Source organism: Podarcis melisellensis (genome assembly GCF_964234715.1).
Source record: "Podarcis melisellensis genome assembly, chromosome: 10".
Lineage (NCBI taxonomy): Eukaryota > Metazoa > Chordata > Lepidosauria > Squamata > Lacertidae > Podarcis > Podarcis melisellensis.
Genome location: NC_138542.1, coordinates 53,729,647 through 53,750,327, shown reverse-complemented (window position 1 = coordinate 53,750,327; position 20,681 = coordinate 53,729,647). Strand labels below are relative to the sequence as shown.

The window sequence follows — 20,681 nt, the reverse complement described above, 5'->3', positions numbered from 1 at the left end:
ACGCTAAATGTCTTGATCATTAGACATTGAATAGTCTATTGGAGCAGAATTTTGAACATATGGCCAGATTGGCAAAGGTTCTGTTCACATGCCAGCATGTACTGGACATTCTACTAAGACTAAGTCCCTCTTCTAGTTCTCTCCACCCTGTAACCATGAGCCACTTTTTAAACAGATGAACAAAAAAACCCAACTTGAGCAATGAAGGGACTGGGAGTCCGATGACAGGTTGCAACACTGCAAGAGAAAGCAAGCTCATTATGCCCCAAATGCATGGACAGGTTTGCTGTGTACATACCACTATGTCTCGCAGCTATAACAATGCGTTTAGCAGAATTCAGAGTGTGTGGGCATGTGGGCATGTTTAAACAGCTAAATGACATGTCCAACAGAGTAAGATCATGGACTGAATTTCTGGCAAGCAGCGGTTGCACTGTAATTCTATACAATAGCACCACTTCAATGGATCTAGACATTTACAAGTGCTTCTCATACAGTCTTATAATCTGTTTTGTATTCATCTTTTATCCACATTTACTTTCCCAAATTATAAAAGAGAGAGGGAGCAATAGATTTTAAGCGGAATGTCATTAGCTGCAATTCTGGTCCCTCTGCCTGCAACACAGAGGCAGCTGGCAGAATATAGTCCTTTTCATGAAATGGGGGGGAAAGGGGAATTGTGAGTTCAATTACCATAACCAATTTTCTCCCATTCTGACTGACTAGTTTCTGAATAATAGCTCTGATCCTTAGGATGCATCTGAGCCTACTCCCTTGACCGATTCCATCGATTTCAATTTGCTTATGCATTGTCATCTGAAAGAAGCAAATCAAACACATTTACCATATAATCCATATTTGCAAAGTTGTCCGTAAGTACTTGGGATCCATTAGGTCTTTGAACCTACCCCTTCTTTCCTGAAAAGAATGGAAAAGGAACAGTATGAAACACATTAGGAATGTGTGGCTGAAGCCCTGAAGTCTGCAATTCTGAAGCCCCAAGCTTGGAGGCAGTTTCAGGGGTAGAGTCCATGTCATCTAGCAAAGTGGAAAGATTCGTGGAGGATGTATCTGTCAATAGCAATTAGCCATGACAACAAAATATACAGTGGTAGCATACTTTTGTATACCAGGTGCTGGAGACAAAGGGCAGGGTGTCAGGGAATGGCAGGGCTGTGAAGAGTTTGTGGCGGAGTCAGGGGAGCCAGGCAAGGGGACCAGCGATTTATGGGATGTGCAAGGCAGGAGCCAGGGGAGAAGGGCAGTTCGAGGAAGGCACACAGGACATGATGGAGGAAGAAGGGATGGTTCAGGAGAGAGACAGGTCCCACCATCTCCTAGAGCTAGGAGGGGCTTGAAAAGGGAAGAACAGCAATGACTTCCCTGCAGGAGAAGTCAGTAAACCAGAAGAGGGGAGGGGCCCTACTGTTGCTGCAACTTTTCCATAGGGCTCAGACCTGTGGGCCGCCTCCTAACGGCTAGAAGTAGTAGTAGAAGAAGAATTTGGATTTGATATCCCGCTTTATCACTACACAAAGGAGTCTCAAAATGGCTAACAATCTCCTTTTCCCTTCCTTCCCCACAACAAACGCTTTGTGAGGTGAGTGAGGCTGAGAGACATCAGAGAAGTGTGACTGGCCCAGGGTCACCCAGCAGCTGCATGTGGAGGAGCGGGGAAGCGAACCTGGTTCACCAGATTATGAGTCCACCGCTCTTAACCACTACACCACACTGGCTCTGTAGAAGTGTATGCGTGTTTGGGGAGCACCAGGGAAGCTGCTGTGTTTCTCTTGTGCTTCTTCCTTATCTGATACTGGCCCTGATACAGGGGAAGGACATCATCTCTGTGTCCTGTCTGTGAGCACCCGGAATAAAGCTAAATAAAACAAAGAGCCAATGAAATTGTCCTAAATCAGCGGTAGGAATCTCCCCCCCCCCCCAAGAATGCCACTCATTTAAGTGAGAAGTCCATTGTAGGCTGCAGCCAATGGTAGGTGTCAAGAGGGGGATTCTCTCCCCCTCTCTCTGCCTTCCCATTTCCCTTTCCCATACGCTTGGATACACCATCTCTGTGGGCCACATGAAATTATGGTGTGGCCGGCATGCAGCTTGTGGGTCAGTTTCCCCCAATCTATTTTCAAAAACAAAAACAGACCACATCTTTCAGTGGGTGGACAATGAGGACTAGCACGGTCAGGTCACACATTTAGCATAGCCTTCACTCCAGATGCTTTGAACTACAACTCACAGCAGCTCTGCCCGCGCTGGTTGGGGCTGATGGGAGTTGTAGCCCAGAGTCTGGAGGGCATCACGTTACCAAAAGCTGGCTTAGAGGATATGTGAAGCTGCTGACATTCCATGTTTTTCCTTCCCTCACCCTCTTCCTTGTAAACATATAGATTGCTTCTGTGTGTCCGCATTTGGAACAGGAGCTGGCATGCATTGCTGGTTTTTCCACCCTCAGATAGCCGTATCCGATACTGCAAAGTAGGTTAACTGTGTTAAGGAGGAGGAGTTTGGATTTGATATCCTGCCTTTCACTCCCTTTAAGGAGTCTCAAAGTGGCTAATATTCTCCTTTCCCTTCCTCCCCCACAACAAAAACTCTGTGAGGTGAGTGGGGCTGAGAGACTTCAAAGAAGTCTGACTAGCCCAAGGTCACCCAGCAACTGCATGTGGAGGAGCGGGGAAGCGAACCCGGTTCCCCAGATTACGAGTCTACCATTCTTAACCACTACACCACACTGGCTCTCCTATACAAAGGAAGGAAGGAGGACATAAAAGGGTTGAGGACTGAGAGGAGCTCCTTGTCTTTTGTCATCTGATCAGTCTGTACAATGTCAGTATTCTGAATCTTACATCAATGGGTTCTACCAACTTTCCTTCAGGCATAACAGATCGGTTCATCTTAGCAATCCACTGCAGCGTTGCAAGAGCAGCTTTATCATTCCCGCAAGACACATTATAGCGAGCAGACTCAGGGATAAACTGCAAAGGCAAACCGGTTAGAAAAGTTAAGTGGCAGAGCTTCTAGCATCACCTTGCATGTTACAGCCTTCCTGCCAAGTTCTTACTAACATAAAGAGCAGATTTTACTTACTCTTGCAAGCTTATAGAACTCACAGCAACATTAATACAAAGACACTGTGTTGGTCAATTCACACCACACTTTTCCCGTCCATGTGAGCCATCCTAGGGCAGGTGCACATGGGGACGAGCGTGAACCAAATGTAATTAGTCAGAAGACGTCCTGGGAAATGTGCTGCTATGATCATGGAAATTGCTGCTATCTATATCCACAATTGCCAGACCACATAGGTTTGTCTTACACGGCCAAAGTCTGATCAGATCAGCAAGCAAGCTCAGGCATTTTACATGAGTTAGCCCACAGCGGAATACAACTGTGTATACTAGTAACTTGGTTGTAAGTCTTCCAAACCTTAAATGCTAGGAGGAGAACAATGCCCGGGAGAGAGGCAATTCGTATTAGCCACCGCCACCCAATGGTTGGGTTAACCACTGACGCCAATCCAATAATTAATAAGGAGCCTGCCAACCAAAACACCTGTCAAATGGGGGAAAAACAGAGGTTAAAACACAAGGTGACGGGATTCTCTTCTCATTATTTGTTTTAGCAGCCGTTCCTCTCCACACAGTCACATCAGCATTCATGATTTCCTTCAAGCTGCTGTTGCCACATAAAATATTATGAAGCAAAGAGATTTAGTTATGCGCTCTGGCTTCCGACTGGGAAACTGTCAATACGGATTTTGATAAAGTAAGCAATGTACTCATCAACTTGGCCCTGGAAGGTTGAATGTCAGCTGCCAGACTTTCTTAGAATGTGATATATGGAGCATCCAATTTATTGGAGAATAAATTTATTCCCTGGATAAAGGTGCACACATTTCATGATGCAAAGGGTAGCAACACAGATAGACGGTGGAGATATTTCACAGACAAAAATAGGAAATTGTGCAATTCTGGGGCAGGTGGAAGCCTTATAGAAAACACAGAAAATCCTGAGGTGTTTTTTTCCGTATTGAGTCTTTCAAATTTGAGTTGGTGCGCATGTTCAAGAACCGGCCTCATGTGACACACCTGAAGACAACCATAGATGCAAATATACCTGCAGTCACTCAGACAGCACAGCTGTGAGCCAGACTGAGCCAAAACAAACTTGCAGCAATTTCCACATTTTGTTTTTCAGTGAGCATAACTTCTAACTTACCTGCGATAACGGCAACATATAGCCTCGGTATTTTGTAGGCAGAAATTCTGTTTTTATTATAAGCCTGAAGAAGAAGAAGAAGAAGAAGAAGAAGAAGAAGAAGAAGAAGAAGAAGAAGAAGAAGAAGAAGAAGAAGAAGAGAGCAAAAAAAAAATGTTATAGAGAGACAAAGAAATATATAAACCATATCCAAGTTTATTTGCATAGTTCCAGCTGGCCCAAGTTGTGATTCTGTGACTGGCAGTGCCTGTTCCTGCATTCTGCTCACTTGGTAAGCAATAGCTAGATATGTATAGGAAGATAGCCAGCATCACTCCAGGTGTTCTTGGGCAGCTGATTTGGCCTGCTGCTGATGTCTGCTCCCTGGACCCTCACCCACTTAAAAAACAATTATTGACCCAGCACTCCGAGCAATGCCTGATAGCTCAACCCAGCCCTCCTTTCAATTTACCCCCAACTTTACTGCATCTACAGTGCTCCTATCAGTCTGGGGCATTGTGCGAATTTAAAGATGGCTAGACCTATTCAAGCCCTGTCGTTAGAGCTTCCAGTATAGCCAGAAAGTCCATCACAGCCAGGAATGGTCCTCAGGGTCTCAAATTTCAGTGGTACCCTGTACAATGCCAAAATTTGGTGCCCCCACCTCTTGCATTCCATTCGACATCATAGCTGCAGCATCCCTGATGCCCTGCACCCAATGCAACCAAACCAGATGTGCTCCCCTAAATTCTCTGCTACAGTACACTAGAGGACACTTTGCCCAGGGCAAACCTGTATATGAATTACCTAATGCACCAAAAATTCACAGAGAGATGATATAGGGGAAGAGCCATAGCTCAGTGGTAGAGAATCTGCCTTGCATGCAGAAGGTTCCCCATTTAATCCCTGACATCTCTGAAACCCTGGAGAGCTGCTGCCAGTCAGTGTAGGCAATACTAACCCTATCACTTGTCCTGTGTCCAGAAGGCATGGTTTTCCCTTTGCCCCGCTCCTTTCCCAAGAAAAACCTGCTCTTTAGCTTTAAATCAGAACAAATGGCAATCCGCAGAAACCCAATTGCCATTGCTCCGATTGAGCACTAAAGAGCAGTTTTCCCTGGGAGAAAGCAGCAGGATGAGAGGAAGTGTGGATAAGCCCTCGGTACAAGGTAGCTTGTGCCTCACTGCAACCAGAGTTTCCCAGAGCAGCTGCAGACCCAGAAGCACCTCCCTAACCCCAAAACTGAGTGATCAGCAAGTACATATTGAAATGGATAATCTGTCTTCCTGGTGTGGCGTTCTCAGCTGTCAACTGCTGATGCTCCTACTCCCGTGCTGTTTGCAACACAACATTACCCTTGAGCATGGCCAGAGACTCCGCATCCCACCATGGTCCGGAGGAAGACGAACCAGATGTATGAAGGGGAAAACGATGTCAGCAAGGAGAAATAGGCTCCCCAAATGAAAGAGATGAACAAAACCTGAAAGGGCAGACAGAGAAAGGAGGTCAGCTGACACCCAAACAAAACTCAACACTGGCCATTGAGACAGTATTGAACTGTGCTGATTTAATGTTGCCTAGGGCCACCCATCCATTGTTCAACATTTCCAGTTCTACAATACCCATGGGGCTATTTAGAAAACATCGGAAGGCAGCCCTGCATAGGGAAGTTTTTTTAAAAAACGTTTAAGGTTTTATTATGTTCCAATATATATATATATATTGGAAGCTGCCCAGAGTGGCTGGTGCAACCCAGTCAGATGAGCTCGGTACAAATAATAAAAGTAGTTATTATTATTATTATTATTATTATTATTATTATTATTATTATTATTATTATTTATTGGTGTGTGTGGAAAGAACTGATCATACTTGCAGCAAATTATGTGGGTGCTGTATTTCCTTATACTATTCCCTCACTACGAGAAGTGAGGTTACAGGGAACCAGGGAGAGGGCCTTCTCGGTGGTGGCGCCTGCCCTGTGGAACGCCCTCCCATCAGATGTCAAGAAAATAAATAACTATCCGACTTTTAGAAGACGTCTGAAGGCAGCCCTGTTTAGGGAAGTTTTTAATGTTTGATGTTTTATCGTGTTTTTAATATTCTGTTTGGAACGGCCCAGACTGGCTGGGGAGGCCCAGCCAGATGGGTGGGGTGTAAGTAATACATTTATTACTAACTACTACTACCATTACATCACATGGTTTGGCTGCAGAAGGCCCCAGGTTTAATCAGTTATAGTGATCCTAGACAGCAGAGCATGAAAAGATCTTGGTCTGATATGGTGTAAAAAAAGGATTGCAAAATAAATAACTTACTTCCTATGTTGGTTGGGAGAAATGTATCCTGCTACATCTCTACATGTCATGCTGGTGTTAAAAACACAGAAGTAGTAAAAGGTAGCGGCAACTTTGCCTGGCTTTAAATCGAAGACCCAACCAAGACAGAGCATCACTTACTTTCCAGCGGCCGTATCTATCAGCTAGAACTCCAAAGATGACACTGGATATCATATAGCCAAAAAACACCATCTGAAGGGATTGGAAATAAATGAATCTTGGTAAATTATTGGGCACTCAGACCAAAGGGAGAGTGCCATCTAGGATGGGTTTTCTGTCTCAAGCATATTGTTAGAAATCTTAACTCTGAACTTATACAGTTGTAGCTTGGATCCCGAATGCCCTGGAACTTGGACGTTTTGGCTCCCAAATGCCGCAAACCCAGAACTGAGTGTTCCGGTTTGCGAACGTTCTTTTGGAACCCGAATGTCCACGAGACTTCCATGGCTTCCAATTGGCTGCAGGGGCTTCCTGCAGCCAATCAAAAGCTGCAACTTGGTTTTCAAATGTTTTGGAAGTTGAATGGACTTCCAGAACAGATTCTGTTTGACTTCCAAGGTACGACTGTATTTGCAAGTACTTCAGTGTTATGACTGCTGGTTTTTAATGCTGTTCCTGTTCTTCTTTTCTTTAATGCTGCATCTTTACTTTAACATTCTCTATCCACCCAGCATCTGCCATCTAACCAGCTTGTTCTTTTTTGCATGTCTTCGGTTCATCTTAGATGCCCTTTCAGTGCCAGTTTTGCAACCCTCACCTATTTCTAAGAACCCCTTGAATATTGCCTCCAACCAACCATCCCATCCCCTTCTCTTTCCTCCAGAACTCCTCTCAGCTTCAAATTCATGTGTCTTAATTCTAAATCTATCAATTCAGCCTTTGCCTGTAATTTACTAACATCACGTCTGCGTCGGTGTTGTTCAATAGCAATCTCTCAACCAGTTATTGCATCCTAATCAATCACTTCCTTAATTTTCTCCCTGCTTCCTCTTGTGTCTGAACCTCTTTCTGAGCCTCTTGAACTTTTTATCATCGCTTTTAATTGCTTCTGATACTTCATTAATTTTTCCATTAATCTTGAATCTCTCTCATGAAATAGCTCCTTAATGCTCTCTTCTCCTTTCTTAGATTTCTCAGCTTCTCTAGCTTATTTTCTCTTAAAATTCTTTTTCCTCTCTCCAGTCTTCATATTTTTTCATTCATTAGAGAAAATGTCCTTTATAGCCTCCATTGCCACCTGTATCTTCCCATACTCTCCTCTATCCAACTTTTAATCTTTTTTCTGTCGCATTGTAAGAAAGTCAGATTTCCCCTTTGTATTCATATCCATATAATTAAACTTCCCAGCAAATTCTTCCATATTCTACTAAACCATAATGCACATACTGAACACTCATTTAATCAGTTAATCAAATTTCCAATCACATAATTACTTAATCAATTTTCCAATTGGTATATGTAAATTGTCCAGCGTACTGCGTAATCAAAAGAATTAATTTTGACTACAATTCCTTTCTTAAATGTTATCATGGAAGTTTATCAGCATTTTAGCGCTATTTTCTCCTAATACTGTACAAACATTTCTGCAAACAATTTTCCCTAATACAATGCACTTTGTATTAGGGAAAAACTGTGTGCAAAATGTTCTGTATTAGGGAAAATTGTTTGCAGAAATGTTACACACACACACACACACACACACACACACACACACCATAACTATTATATGTATTTTTCTACACATTACTTGCTTGGAGAATTAAATTGCAATATTTGGAGAAGTGCAAAGGATGACTGCATTTCAGTTTGCATATTGCTTCAGGAACTGTGAACTGAAATATTTTTCTCTCTCCCTCCCTAGAGCATAATGTGAGAATTGGACCAGAAAGGATGTTATTATTGACATATCAAAATACACAGGGGCAGGGAAGAGACAACACAAACGTTCCTAGCTAGATGGTTAAAAATACGATGGCTGTTCAGTGGAGGGAAATGCTTTTTCTACAGCTTCTTTCCCCACCTTTATCAACCTAGAAGAAAAGTAAGAAACTCTACTCACTGTTGTCACTAAAGCCACTTGCCAGTTTCCAAGTTGCCACTCGCAGCGGATAACAGGACCCACCACAGCGATCAACATTATCTCCATGGCCTCAGCCACCTTCAGGGATCAGCAGATGCAGTTACCATATTTTTTTCGTGTATAAGACGCCCCCATGTATAAGAAGCCTCATATTTGGGGGGACTCAAATTTAAGAATTTAAGTTACAGATAGGTAGCCGTGTTGGTCTGCCATAGTCAAAACAAAAAAATTCCTTCCAGTAGCACCTTAAAGACCAACTAAGTTAGTTCTTGGTATGAGCTTTCGTGTGCATGCACACTTCTTCTTCAGGTATCTGAAGAAGTGTGCATGCACACGAAAGCTCATACCAAGAACTAACTTAGTTGGTCTTTAAGGTGCTACTGGAAGGAATTTTTTTGTTAAGAATTTAAGAGATGGCTCAGAGTTGTTGAGCATTTTTTTGGAGGGGGATTGCCCAAAATCGCTCACCCGCACACAGCGCAAAACCCGCCTCTCGTCTGTCCCCTTGCCGCCAATTGCCAGCCCAATTGCCACAGTGTCAGCCAATCAGCACCAGGCCTTGATGCAGCAACAAATAACACGCCCAATAGCCGCTGACAGCCATGGAAGCAACCAATCAAATGCCCACCCTATGCACTACCCATGTATAAGACGACCCACACTTTTTAGCATAATTTTTAAATTAAAAAAATAGTCCTATACACAGAAAAGTACGGTAACCTTCCACCATTTCACAGACAATAAAAACAAGGACTTGCTTATAACCCCCCAAGTTCTCATACTGTCAAGCTTCACTTGAAGGAGTAGAAGGCAAAGTGACTCCACCTGCTACTGATCAGCCTTCTTGCTCCTGATGAGAACCAGCTGGCTCCAGCTTTCTTCAGCAGGGTTACCAGCCTTACTCAGTTGCTGGAAACAAGATTTGTCCTTCCTGACCAGACCTTGCTGCTTCTTGCTTCTCGTGACCTTGGACCCTCAGCTTTCTTGACTCCCAGATCATCTGAGCTGAGATCCTCCTGACCTTAGAACGGGACTGAATCTTGAATATGGACTCTGCCTTCAGGCAAGTAAACCCCTGAGACTTAGCTGGTTAGCTGACTTCTCCCTCCACTGAGCTCTGCCATGGCTGGCAGCACAGGAATGTGACACACACTAAGATACTCTGCCTGAGACCATCCCCATCACAGCCTTCCCAAAGCTGGGTCCCTTCATTTCTTGTTGGACTCCAACTTTCATCAGTCTCAAGAAGCATGGCCAATGGTCAGGGATGATGGGAGTTGCAGTCCGACAACATCCAAGAGAAGGCAGCAGGTTAGGGGTTAAGACTCAGAGTTCCTGATTACTAGAGAAGGCACTGCGTGAGGTCACTTCCCTTAAGAGTTTGGATTTGATATCCTGCTTTATCACTACTCAAAGGAGTCTCAAAGCGGCTCACAATCTCCTTTCCCTTCCTCCCCCACCACAAACACTCTGTGAGGTGAGTGAGGTTGAGAGACTTCAGAGAAGTGTGACTAGCCCAAGGTCACCCAGCAGCTGCATGTGGAGGAGCGGGGAAGTGAACCCAGTTCACCAGATTACGAGTCCACCGCTCTTAACCACTACACCACACTGGCAATCCCTTGAATTCTCTGGTGGGGAAAAGGCAGAGGGTTTAATCCTTTCTACTTCCCCTTGTCTCAAAACTCAGCCCCTTTCCCACCGTGATTCTGAGGCAGACGGAAATCTCTCTGGTCTCCACTCAAGTAGAGACTCCATTTTTGAACTCGACTATGTATTTTATAATCTAAAAGTAGAATTTGCCTGCCTTGTTTCTGTTACTGTTGGAATCCTCAGGCTGGATAATTTGCAATAAAGCTGCATAGCCTAGTCCCAAAGTTTCCACTTTAATGCCAGGCAGAGGGCCTTCTCAGTAGTGGCACCCCCCCCCCCATGGAACACCCTCCCTTCAGATGTCAAGGAGATAAAGAACTACACAACTTTTAGAAGACATACAAGGCAGCCCTGTATCAGGAAGTTAATGTTTCATTATGTTTTTTTAACATGCTGTATGATGCCCAGAGTGGATGAGGCAACCCAGTCAGACCTGCAGGGTGTAAATACAATGATGATGATGATGATGATGATGATGCAAGGGATGGCATTTTGAACTTGGCTGACTAACTGTTTTAAGTTTAAATGTTCTGCTCACACACATGAGTAAGTGGTCAAAAACCACCTCTCAAATCCGTATGTTTTATAAAACTATTCTTTCAAAATGTTGCACATAGATGAATATTTTCAGAATCAGAAACTTACACCTGTGCTGCCCATGATCAAAAAGAGTGCAATGTGAAACCTCCCAAAGCCAATTGTTTCTACAGCTTCTTCCACCGTAAACGTTTTCTGCTCTAAAACGTTAAGAAAGAGAGGCAGTGTTAGTAGTAGTAATGCCACTGTTGTGGAAGGCTTACGGAACACCCAAGCCAAGAGGGTAAACAAGAACTTTATTGTCTCTTTCCAGCAAGAACGGAACAGCAACAGGAAATTCCTGGCTCCACCCCTGTACAGCTGAGTCTAGTGCCACCTAGTGATTAATCTATATATGGACACTATCCACACAGAGTCTACAGCCTTACAAAAGAGAACTGGCTTGCTATCAAGCTGCTGTGTGAAACGATCAGGAAAGCTCTGGGAGTTTTCAAGAGCACAAAACGTTCTACTAGCTTAAATGGAATTAGATCTTTTAGCTGCCAGAATCTTTGAAGATTAGGGAGGAGGAGAAATCAGCAGAATCGCCCTGGGGGCAGAAAATAGAGCCGAAATGAATTTGGAAAGGGGGAAGGATCCTGAGGCTAATTCTAACTCAATTTGCTTGCAAAATTTGAAATGTGTATTTCCCCACAACTAGTTCTCTCTCTCTCCACCCACCACCTCAGTTCTCAATTATGGACACTTTTATCTAGGGATGCTTGAGCAATTTAGCCTTTCCAAATTGTCTGATGAAATGACCGGATTTGTACTTCTTGGATTAATGTGCAAGCCAAGATTCAGCTGTCTACTGGATTTTGCTCCTTTCTCAAAGTTGCAATGCTGGTATTGATAACTTAAATACATCAAAATATATATTTACATATACATTTTGGGAGGATCTTTAATTATACATTTATTTATTTTTACAGAAATGGAACAAAAGTATGGGTTAAACATGGGGAAAATGTCCCAGAATAGAAAGAAACAGATCTACCAACTCCTGTTTTTGAATTTAGAAATTTTAAGTACTGAATTTAGCCAGTTGGTTGATAACATTATTCCCTTGGTCTTATTTGTGCAAAATGTCATTTCAGATTTAGAATGAAGCATGGACAACTCCACACTACAGAGGCATGAATAAATGTAGGGGAACTCAGACCACCAGAAGAGTGACTGAAGCTACCAGTGGACTTGAGAATCAGACGTGATTTAGTCAACAACATCCTTCCTCAATGGTTCCTTCCAGATGTTTCGGACTACCACTACCACCAACCCCAGCAGATCAACACACTTGGCACACCTCTTTGGGAAACAATACAAAAACACAGCTCTAGAAGTTCCTCAGCTGCGGTTGTCTATCAGAATTTGAATGGAAGGTTAGTCAAGAACTCCAGGCCTCTTGTGGGTAGAGAAAGAAAAGAATGCCCTGAAGTAGATTACCTATCTTTGGCTCCTGTTTCCGAGTTCCCATTTCCTCCAGGGCAATGTCACCCGTTCCTTCTTTCTCCTTGTCATCCATCTTCAAATTATATTAGTATATTGAGGTCTTGGCTGGATAATGTATTGGTTTCCCTTTACAGCTAAAAAGGAAGAAGAGGATGATGGTAAACCAGCATTTCACAAACTGAATTTGTGGCATTGGTGCTTTAAATGTTCATAGACTGCTGATATTTATTGAATATTAAGTGCATTAAGGTCCCAAGATTCAGCCCAGGTTAGCTTATGAAGAGATGTATACTTAGATATAAGGTATATGCTGGGGGGAAAGGATGTCTCCCCCCCCCCATCCTTGGCAGTTGGTGACATAGTTTATGTCCCAGGTTAATCTCTTTAGTATACCCCAGGCATAGGGAGGTGTGGCAAGATTTGTGTCTCAGCAATCGCTAATCATATAACAAGTATCTGTATTATTATTAGTAGTAATAGTATTTATTAAATTTGTATATGTATCTGTATAAGCACACTTGATCTCTGAGCAGTGTGAAATTCCAGGCATTTACCCACGGTTCAGTTTCCTCAGAATGTGCAACTGCGGAGACTGTGGTGTCATTAGGATATATGGTTTATTTACACATATATACATCCTGAGCCTACAGTTAGAGGGGCGCGCAGCATTAACACCCCAAAACGGTCTTAGAATCATAGAGTTGGAAGAGACCACAAGGGCCATCGAGTTCCACCCCCTGCCAAGCAGGAAACACCATCAGAACACTCCTGACATATGGTTGTCAAGCCTCTGTTTAAAGACTTCCAAAGAAGGAGACTCCACCACACTCCTTGGCAGCAAATTCCACTGTCAAACAGCTCTTACTGTCAGGAAGTTCTTCCTAATGTTTAGGTGGAATCTTCTTTCTTGTAGTTTGGATCCATTGCTCCGTGTCCGCTTCTCTGGAGCAGCAGAAAACAACCTTTCTCCCTCCTCTATGTGACATCCTTTTATATATTTGAACATGGCTATCATATCACCCCTTAACCTCCTCTTCTCCAGGCTAAACATGCCCAGCTCCCTTAGCCGTTCCTCATAAGGCATCGTTTCCAGGCCTTTGACCATTTTGGTTGCCCTCCTCTGGACACGTTCCAGTTTGTCAGTGTCCTTCTTGAACTGTGGTGCCCAGAACTGGACACAGTACTCCAGGTGAAGTCTGACCAGAGCAGAATACAGTGGCACTATTACTTCCCTTGATCTAGATGCTATACTCTCCCATAGCCACAGCTTTCGATCCCAGCAGAAATCAGGCATGATTCTGACTATCGGCTGCCCAGCCTGCAGCCTGCTTCTATCTTCTAGCTCACAAACCTCAACTCCGTCTTTTGTCTTTTTAATAGGCAGTTGAGGGAGGGAGAAGGCCTGACCCATTTGCTTTCTGGCACAGAGCCACTTCCTTTTTTTTTAACCTTAGTGACCCAAACTTAGAGGGTCATGGCCAAGAAGCTGGTCTGGCTGTTCCAGCAATTGAATCCACTCTGGAATTAGAAGAGACTCGGCCATACTGCCTTCCGTTTCACCAAACTTACAACAATAACAACAACAATCCTATTGCAAAGAGCAAGACCCAATTCCGCAGCTATTGCAGCTGTGCATGACACAAGACAAGGCGGGCACAGTTTCTTCATCCTTGCCTCTAGTGATAGGAATAAAAGAAATCTCCTCTTACCCTGGGAGCAGGGATGGGCAGCTATAGATCCTCGACCCCTTCAGACTGGTGCGAGGGGTGTTCTGGAACATGCCATTGATAGAATAGTACATTAGTGGTGCATTTATACTGGACAGTCCACACATAATTCTACTTTATTAGTTGTTCTGTGATGCTTCCCCAGCATGTTCGCCATCTGGATTGGGTACTCTTTTGCAAAAAACATCTAATGCATTAAGCACAGTTTGAAAACGAAGTCATCATCTCCCCTCCCTCCTTCTGCCTTGGGCAAGAACAATAGCAAGTTTCTTATAAAATGATAACTGCATGCATGTTGGTATAATTTGAAAACCTCGCAGTAACTGAAGAAACAGAAAATGACAGCAGGAAAGAGGGAGTGTGGCAATGATTAGCAGAGGTTTTATGATTAAGGATGGAATCCTGCACCCAGTTTCCTGGGAGTAGGGCTCATAGAGCTCAATGTGTTTTAGTTCTGAGTAAATATGCACAGGATTGCTGACGGCCAATCAATGCTTAGTTTGTGACATTTTTAAAAAAGAAACAGAGGGAGATCTTCATGGTTCGCTCATCCTGTTTAACATTCTCCCAACAGCCTTGAGAGGTAGGCTGGGCAAACAGATAGCATGTCTGGCTCAAACTTCACAGCTGAGTGTTGCTTTGAATCTCTCCAGCACGCTAACCAGTCTGCCACACAAGTTTATTAGTTAATACTAAGTCCTCATTTGTTAATTGAACAACTGTTCAAGCACCTGACTTGTTCTGCTTCCGCAGTAAAAGTTTCTTACCTTTCAATTACCAAATGGAGAAGTTTTGTTCCCCTCTTCTTTTCAAATACACACCTTTTTGTGGATTGATTGTGCTTGCTGCAGCTTTGCAGCGGCTTTCTTCATAGCCTGAAGTACTCCGTGCTTTAAAATCTCTGCCTCTTGTCTTGTGGGAGATTTCAGGTTTAAGATTCTTCGGAGCAATTATTTCCTTGCCTTTTTTGAGAGAGAGAGCGAGCAAGCAGGTGGCTATTACACCTGCAGTATCTGAACGAGGGTATAATCATAGGCTATGTTTATCAATTCAAGGAAACACACTTCACCAGCCACCCCACCCCCCAATCATCATCACCACCTCTTGAAAAGGGCAGTGCTCACTATTGTTGACCGAAGGAAACCGGAGAAGGGACTACAGTACAATTGCAAAAGTACAAACTCCTTAGCCATCTGAATTTCCTGTTCGTGCAGCTGCTCTGGAAAGCCTGCTAAAGAAAACTGGTGGGTTAGGCCTGGTGAACTGTCGAGAAGGCCAAGCCAGCCTTAGCCTAGGGCAGCAATGGGCAACTTGTAGTCATCCATTTCTTATTGGTCCCCAGTTACCATCAGCCCCGGTCGGCCTGGTGAATAGTCAAGGATGATGGGAGCTGTAGTCATAGAATTGTAGAGATGGAAGGGACCATGAGGGTCATGTGCAATGCAGGAATCTTTTGCCCAATGTGGGGCTTGAACCCATGACCTGAGATTAAAAGTCTTATGCTGTACCCACTGAGCTACCCCAGCTTGACCAATGGAGCAATAAACTGAAGAGCCACAGGTTTGCTGTCCCTGCCCTATGGCAGACTGTCAGCTGGTAAGGGCAGTGATTTTTGCTGCAGTGAAATGTTTCCTTTGCATAGGAGACCCATGAGTGCAAGCTAGTGAGGTGGGAAGTGTGGCAATTTCAATATGTGCCCCTAGACTTTGTTGCTTGCTTCTGTCCTATTTAATGTTGTACTCGGCTAGGATTTTGATGAATCCGCAACCATCACTTGAGAACATGCTCACCTTTAATGGTGCCTTGCAGACGCTGTGGGACTCCAACTCCCTTCAACCCCAGACATCATGGGATGATGTTGGTCATTGTCAACAGCATGTGAAGGACACCAGGATGGGAAAAGCTACTCCATGTTGTAGGACTTCCATGCATTTGAAATGTTGGGGTTTGGGGGAGATTAAACAAACTTTGTAGCAGGCCCTGGCCTTCACACACACATTTGATTCCATCCAGCTTTCCCCCCACTTAAAGTCCAAGCAACAAAACCTTGCAATGCCAATAAAAAAGGGGGGAGGAGGGATTTGCTGTCTGGTAGCATTGAGAGTAGCTGCATCTAAAGTCTTGGGCTGTGTACACATTAGGTAAAGGTAAAGGACCCCTGACAGTTAAGTCTAGTTGCAGACCACTCTGGGGTTGCAGAGCTCATCTCGCTTCATGCCAAGGGAGCCAGTGTTTGTCCGCAGACAGTTTTTCTGGGTCATGTGGCCAGCAGGACTAAGCCGCTTCTGGTGCAACAGGACACTGAAACCAGAGCAGCACACAGAAATGCCGTTTACCTTCCGGAAACAGTACCTATTTATTTACTTGCACTTTTTGGCGTGCTTTCGAACTGCTAGGTTGGCAGGAGCAGGGACCGAATAACGGGAGCTGAACCCACCATGGGGATTCGAACCGCTGACCTTCTGATCGGCAAGCCCAAGAGGCTCAGTGGTTTAGACCACAGCGCCATCCGTGTCCCTGTGTACACATTACTGGCTTAAAATGCTGCTTGCTTTTTGTTTTGCTCAGTTTGGATCAAAGCTGCTTTGGGGGTGGGAGTGGAATACACATCAAAACACAGTATTCCCTAAGAAACTACAGGGCAGATACAGGATTGCAGCTAAATTTTGCACCACAAAATTCAGAGAAGCACGAATTTCAAAGGACGGCTATCTTTCTATTTTCGTATTGTTCCAGAAAGCGTAAAGTTAATAAATCCGAATAAAATTTATCCCCCATTCTTACTATGGATGTGCAAAAGGCCTCTGGTTCAATCCCTGGCATCTCCAGGAAGGGCTGGGGAAACCCTGGGGAGTGCCTGCCTGTCAGTGTAGGCGAACTGAGCTAGATGTCTCGATGGTCTGTTTCAGTATAAGGCAGGTTGCTATGTTCCTGTATCATTCATGAATGATCCAGCATGCAGGGCATCAGCTCAAATAACAGAAATGGGATATCCCTTTTCACTCTGCCTTTCTTCCCCCTTCGTGTGATATTTCTTCTTTGCAGATTATCTTCCGGAAGATCAGGGATGTCGAGCGAGAACAGAGGGACAACACGGAAGAATGAAACCCTTTTAGACCTGCTACCTGACCACCCGGTTCGTTGGCTTTCCCAAAGATTTAGGTAGCGGCAGGAGGTCTGGTTAGCTGCCAGCCAGTGTAGACAATATTGATTCTGATTCGGTATAAAGCAGCTTCAACTGTTCCACGTTTATTTAGCAAGATTTATATACAGCTTACTAAATAAGTTCACATGAAATGGTCTACAATATGGAAGATATCAACAAAACCAGACTTGTGAAGGCATAATGAGTGGTATTCAACTATGTAGAGTAGACCCATCGAAATGGATGAACATTACTAAGGTAGGTCTATTAAGTTCAATAGGTCTGCTTTGAGTAAAACCTAGTTGGGTAACACCCAATAAATACAGGGAGGAATTCAACAAAGTGCTGTGGATAGTTATTCCATCAGCACAAGCTTTTCAGCTTCACAGACAGAACAATCTGCCCTCTCCCTGCCATGCTCTTTTTGGGGTCCCACCTGGATCCAATTTTGAGGGGCCCTGGGGACACACAAGGGGAGGAGAGAAGGGAAAGCCACATGGCACTAGCAGAATTCTTTGCATGGCCTCCCACTAACAGGAATAATAAACTGAATCCTGCCCGTAGATAAAGTCAACAAGCTTTAAAAACAAATGTACATAATAAAATGCAATGGTTGAGTAGGCTTGCTTAAATGAAGTTTTTAGCAGACATCGAAAACAGTATAATGGAGGCCCTGACTAATATTGTTAAGCAGGGAATTCTAAAAAACAGGTCCTGCCACACTGAACAGTTTATTTATTGCAAGTATGGAACAAATATTACGTGGCACTTTATAAAAGCACTAATCCCGTATAAAACAGTTTCCAGAGGGGTGACTGTGATAGACTGTGGCTGCAAAGACAGCAGAATCTTGCAGACCTTAAGTTGGTTATAAATGTGTTTGTCTTTCAGGTGCAATAGGGCTATTGATTTATCTTATTCAAAGAGGGAAGAGAAGAGAGGAAGTATTTGTTTCTGGTCTGCAGCTGGTAAGTCCTCTTCTTTACATCTACATTTAATAGTTTATGATCCAGGTCAGACTGTTCCTCATGGTGATGTGTGGGAAAATCTCCAGCTAGTTTAATGTTAAGCTGTGGAACAATTAAGATAATATGCAGGTTCTTACAATGAAGTTATGTTTACATGCTGAAAACACTCAGTCATTCCTGAATCCTGTTTGTGTTCTTCAGTTGCCAGGATAAAGAAATGTGATCTTGTAAGAGGATTACTGGCCATTTGGTAACCTGATCAACTTCAATATCTAAACATGCTTTTGGGGGGTAAAATCTTCATGAGTTGGCAAGAGAGACAGCCACACCTGAGTTGGTTTTGAGCAATTTATTCATTTATGCCACCTAATCAATGAAGCAGTAATTTTGACTTTCTAATGAAAATACATAGGACGTTTCAACAGCTGTCTTCCATGGAGCAATAAAAGTTTAACACTAGGATATGAAGCTATATCCACACAGTGTTATTCTGCGAGTAGAGAAGTAATGGCTTGCTGCAGCCCTTGGTTTTTGTCAATGGGTTTCAACAGGCCACATGATAGTTCATGTGCGTTACCACCACATGCCATAAATATTATGAAGAGAGGGCTTCAAATGAGAGGGGGTCCCTGGATCCCTAACTGTATGCTAGTCTGAGGAAGAGCAGGAAATGAAAGATAGAAGTCTGTTAGCTGTAGACCTAGGAGTAGCTACCAAGAATTATGACCCTATTAAACACAGTAATACCTACTTCTGCTTATAGCAGGGATGATGTTGTGCAGGGTTACATAGCCAGGATTTGCCCACCAAAAATGTCAGTTTTGGCAAATTACCTAAAAAGGTAAAGGTACCCCTGACCATCCAGTGGCGGACGACTCTTGCTCTATAGACATCTCGCTATATAGACCAAGGAAGCTGGCGTTTGCCCGCAGACAGCTTCCAGGTCATGTGTCCAGCATGACTAAGCCACTTCTGGTGAACCAGAGCAGTGCACGGAAACACCGTTTAACTTCCCGCTGGAGCGGTACCTATTTATCTACTTGCACTGCGTGCTTCTGAACTGTTTTTGCAAAAAAAAGCTCAACAACTTTGTTGTCCCCCCCCCCCACTCAAAAACCTATGGCAAGCCTAGGATACAAGTTCCTCATCCTTGTCTAATGGAAATATAGTAAAGGTCTGATGTGCCTTTAAGAGTTATGCAGAAGGGAGAATATTGGCAGGTTGCTTCTCCCATCATTGCAGTCCAACAGCAGGGAAAGCGGCAACTTCTGAGCTTGTTTCTAGTCTATGCAATTACTTAGCTATAGAAGTCAAGCAACTATAACCTAAGCACCAGATATGGATAAATCCACCTGGTTCCACTCTGGAAAAGATTCTGCAGGCCTTGCCTTTTATGAACTTTCCATAACCTGCTTGAGATTCTAGATTGACCGTTTCTTCTGCAGAACTCCCCAAGGCACAGCGGGTTTTGCTGAGCTCTCCAGATGCTTAATAAGCATTGTAGGCTATGCTGGGCATGTACAAATGCCTCCTGGACCAGCAAGATGCTCTAACAGCATCACCTATGACACCAGCCAGGTGTTCTCTGTCTGAGCAAGCCTTGTGCAGCAACCTACAATGCCAGAAAAGCATGCACTGGATTGCTTTGTCCTTGAATGACATAACACATTTATGTCAATGCAACACAGAAGGCTTCATCTGCATATACTGTACTCCTGAATCCTGCTGTGCAAGGAAAGGTTTTCTGAACTCTCAATGAAATTGTCCAGTTGCCATTAAATCGTCCAGCAGAAATGCAAATCCGCCAGCCATTTCAATTTGTAGCAGAGTTCCCTAGCATCCCTTGCTAACCAGAAGTGCATGTTGTTACTGGATTTTGGGGAGCCAAAATCTATAGGAGACATCAACAAAAGTCTGCCTCCTGGCTGGGTGTGGCACAGCAGAAAAGCATGTTGCGCAGCAAAGTTGGGAAGTGTTACATTTGCAGAAACCAAGGTCCTAGTTCTCATTGAGATGGCAAATCTATGTCTGGGCTGTACCACTTCAGAATACAGAAGGGAGCTCAGATGCTTAAATGCTCCTCTACACAACAAATGTGCCCTGCACCTTGAAAACTGGCAGGATGGGCAAGGGCTAGGCTAGAATGCTTTCCCCTGATATTAAGGGCCAAACTACATATTGCATTGGGAGCTGCCTCTTTTGAACCCTCGTTTTTTATTTATTTTGTAAAAGCAGCTATGGGGACTCGCTGGAGGGGATCCCAATTTGCATCAGACAACCAGTCATCCAATTGTGATTACTCACAGAGAGAAAAGCTTGCAGGCTGAAACATTTAAGTCCCATGTGGCTAATGGATCCCCAAGGGTGGGTGAGGTTCTGTGTCACTGTTGGGGAGGGTCAGTCACTATGCTCTGACCTTGCAGCTGCTTTTTACAAAAAGAAAATTTCAACAGGGCTCCAAAAATGAAACTCCATTGCATTGCAACATATCCTTGGCCCTTAGTCTTTTATGTCGACCAGTCTTTCTCAACCTGTGGG

The 20,681-nt window shown here is 43.8% G+C and overlaps 1 protein-coding gene across 1 annotated transcript in view; it reads right to left on the bottom strand.

Annotated features, from left to right (window-relative positions):
• The window catches only part of SVOPL (SVOP like), a 28,900-nt gene extending 13,821 nt beyond the window's left edge, over positions 1-15,079 (bottom strand). The window contains exons 1-11 of the mRNA XM_081928317.1: positions 14,798-15,079; positions 14,013-14,057; positions 12,298-12,437; positions 10,924-11,015; positions 8,608-8,706; positions 6,669-6,740; positions 5,565-5,689; positions 4,231-4,294; positions 3,439-3,564; positions 2,859-2,987; positions 845-918 (exon numbers count right to left, since the gene is read on the bottom strand). Of these exons, the coding sequence (XP_081784443.1) occupies positions 845-918; positions 2,859-2,987; positions 3,439-3,564; positions 4,231-4,294; positions 5,565-5,689; positions 6,669-6,740; positions 8,608-8,706; positions 10,924-11,015; positions 12,298-12,376 (860 nt within the window). The 5' untranslated portion in view covers positions 12,377-12,437; positions 14,013-14,057; positions 14,798-15,079. The remainder of the gene's footprint in view (positions 1-844; positions 919-2,858; positions 2,988-3,438; positions 3,565-4,230; positions 4,295-5,564; positions 5,690-6,668; positions 6,741-8,607; positions 8,707-10,923; positions 11,016-12,297; positions 12,438-14,012; positions 14,058-14,797) is intronic.
• Between the last annotated feature and the right edge of the window lie 5,602 nt (positions 15,080-20,681).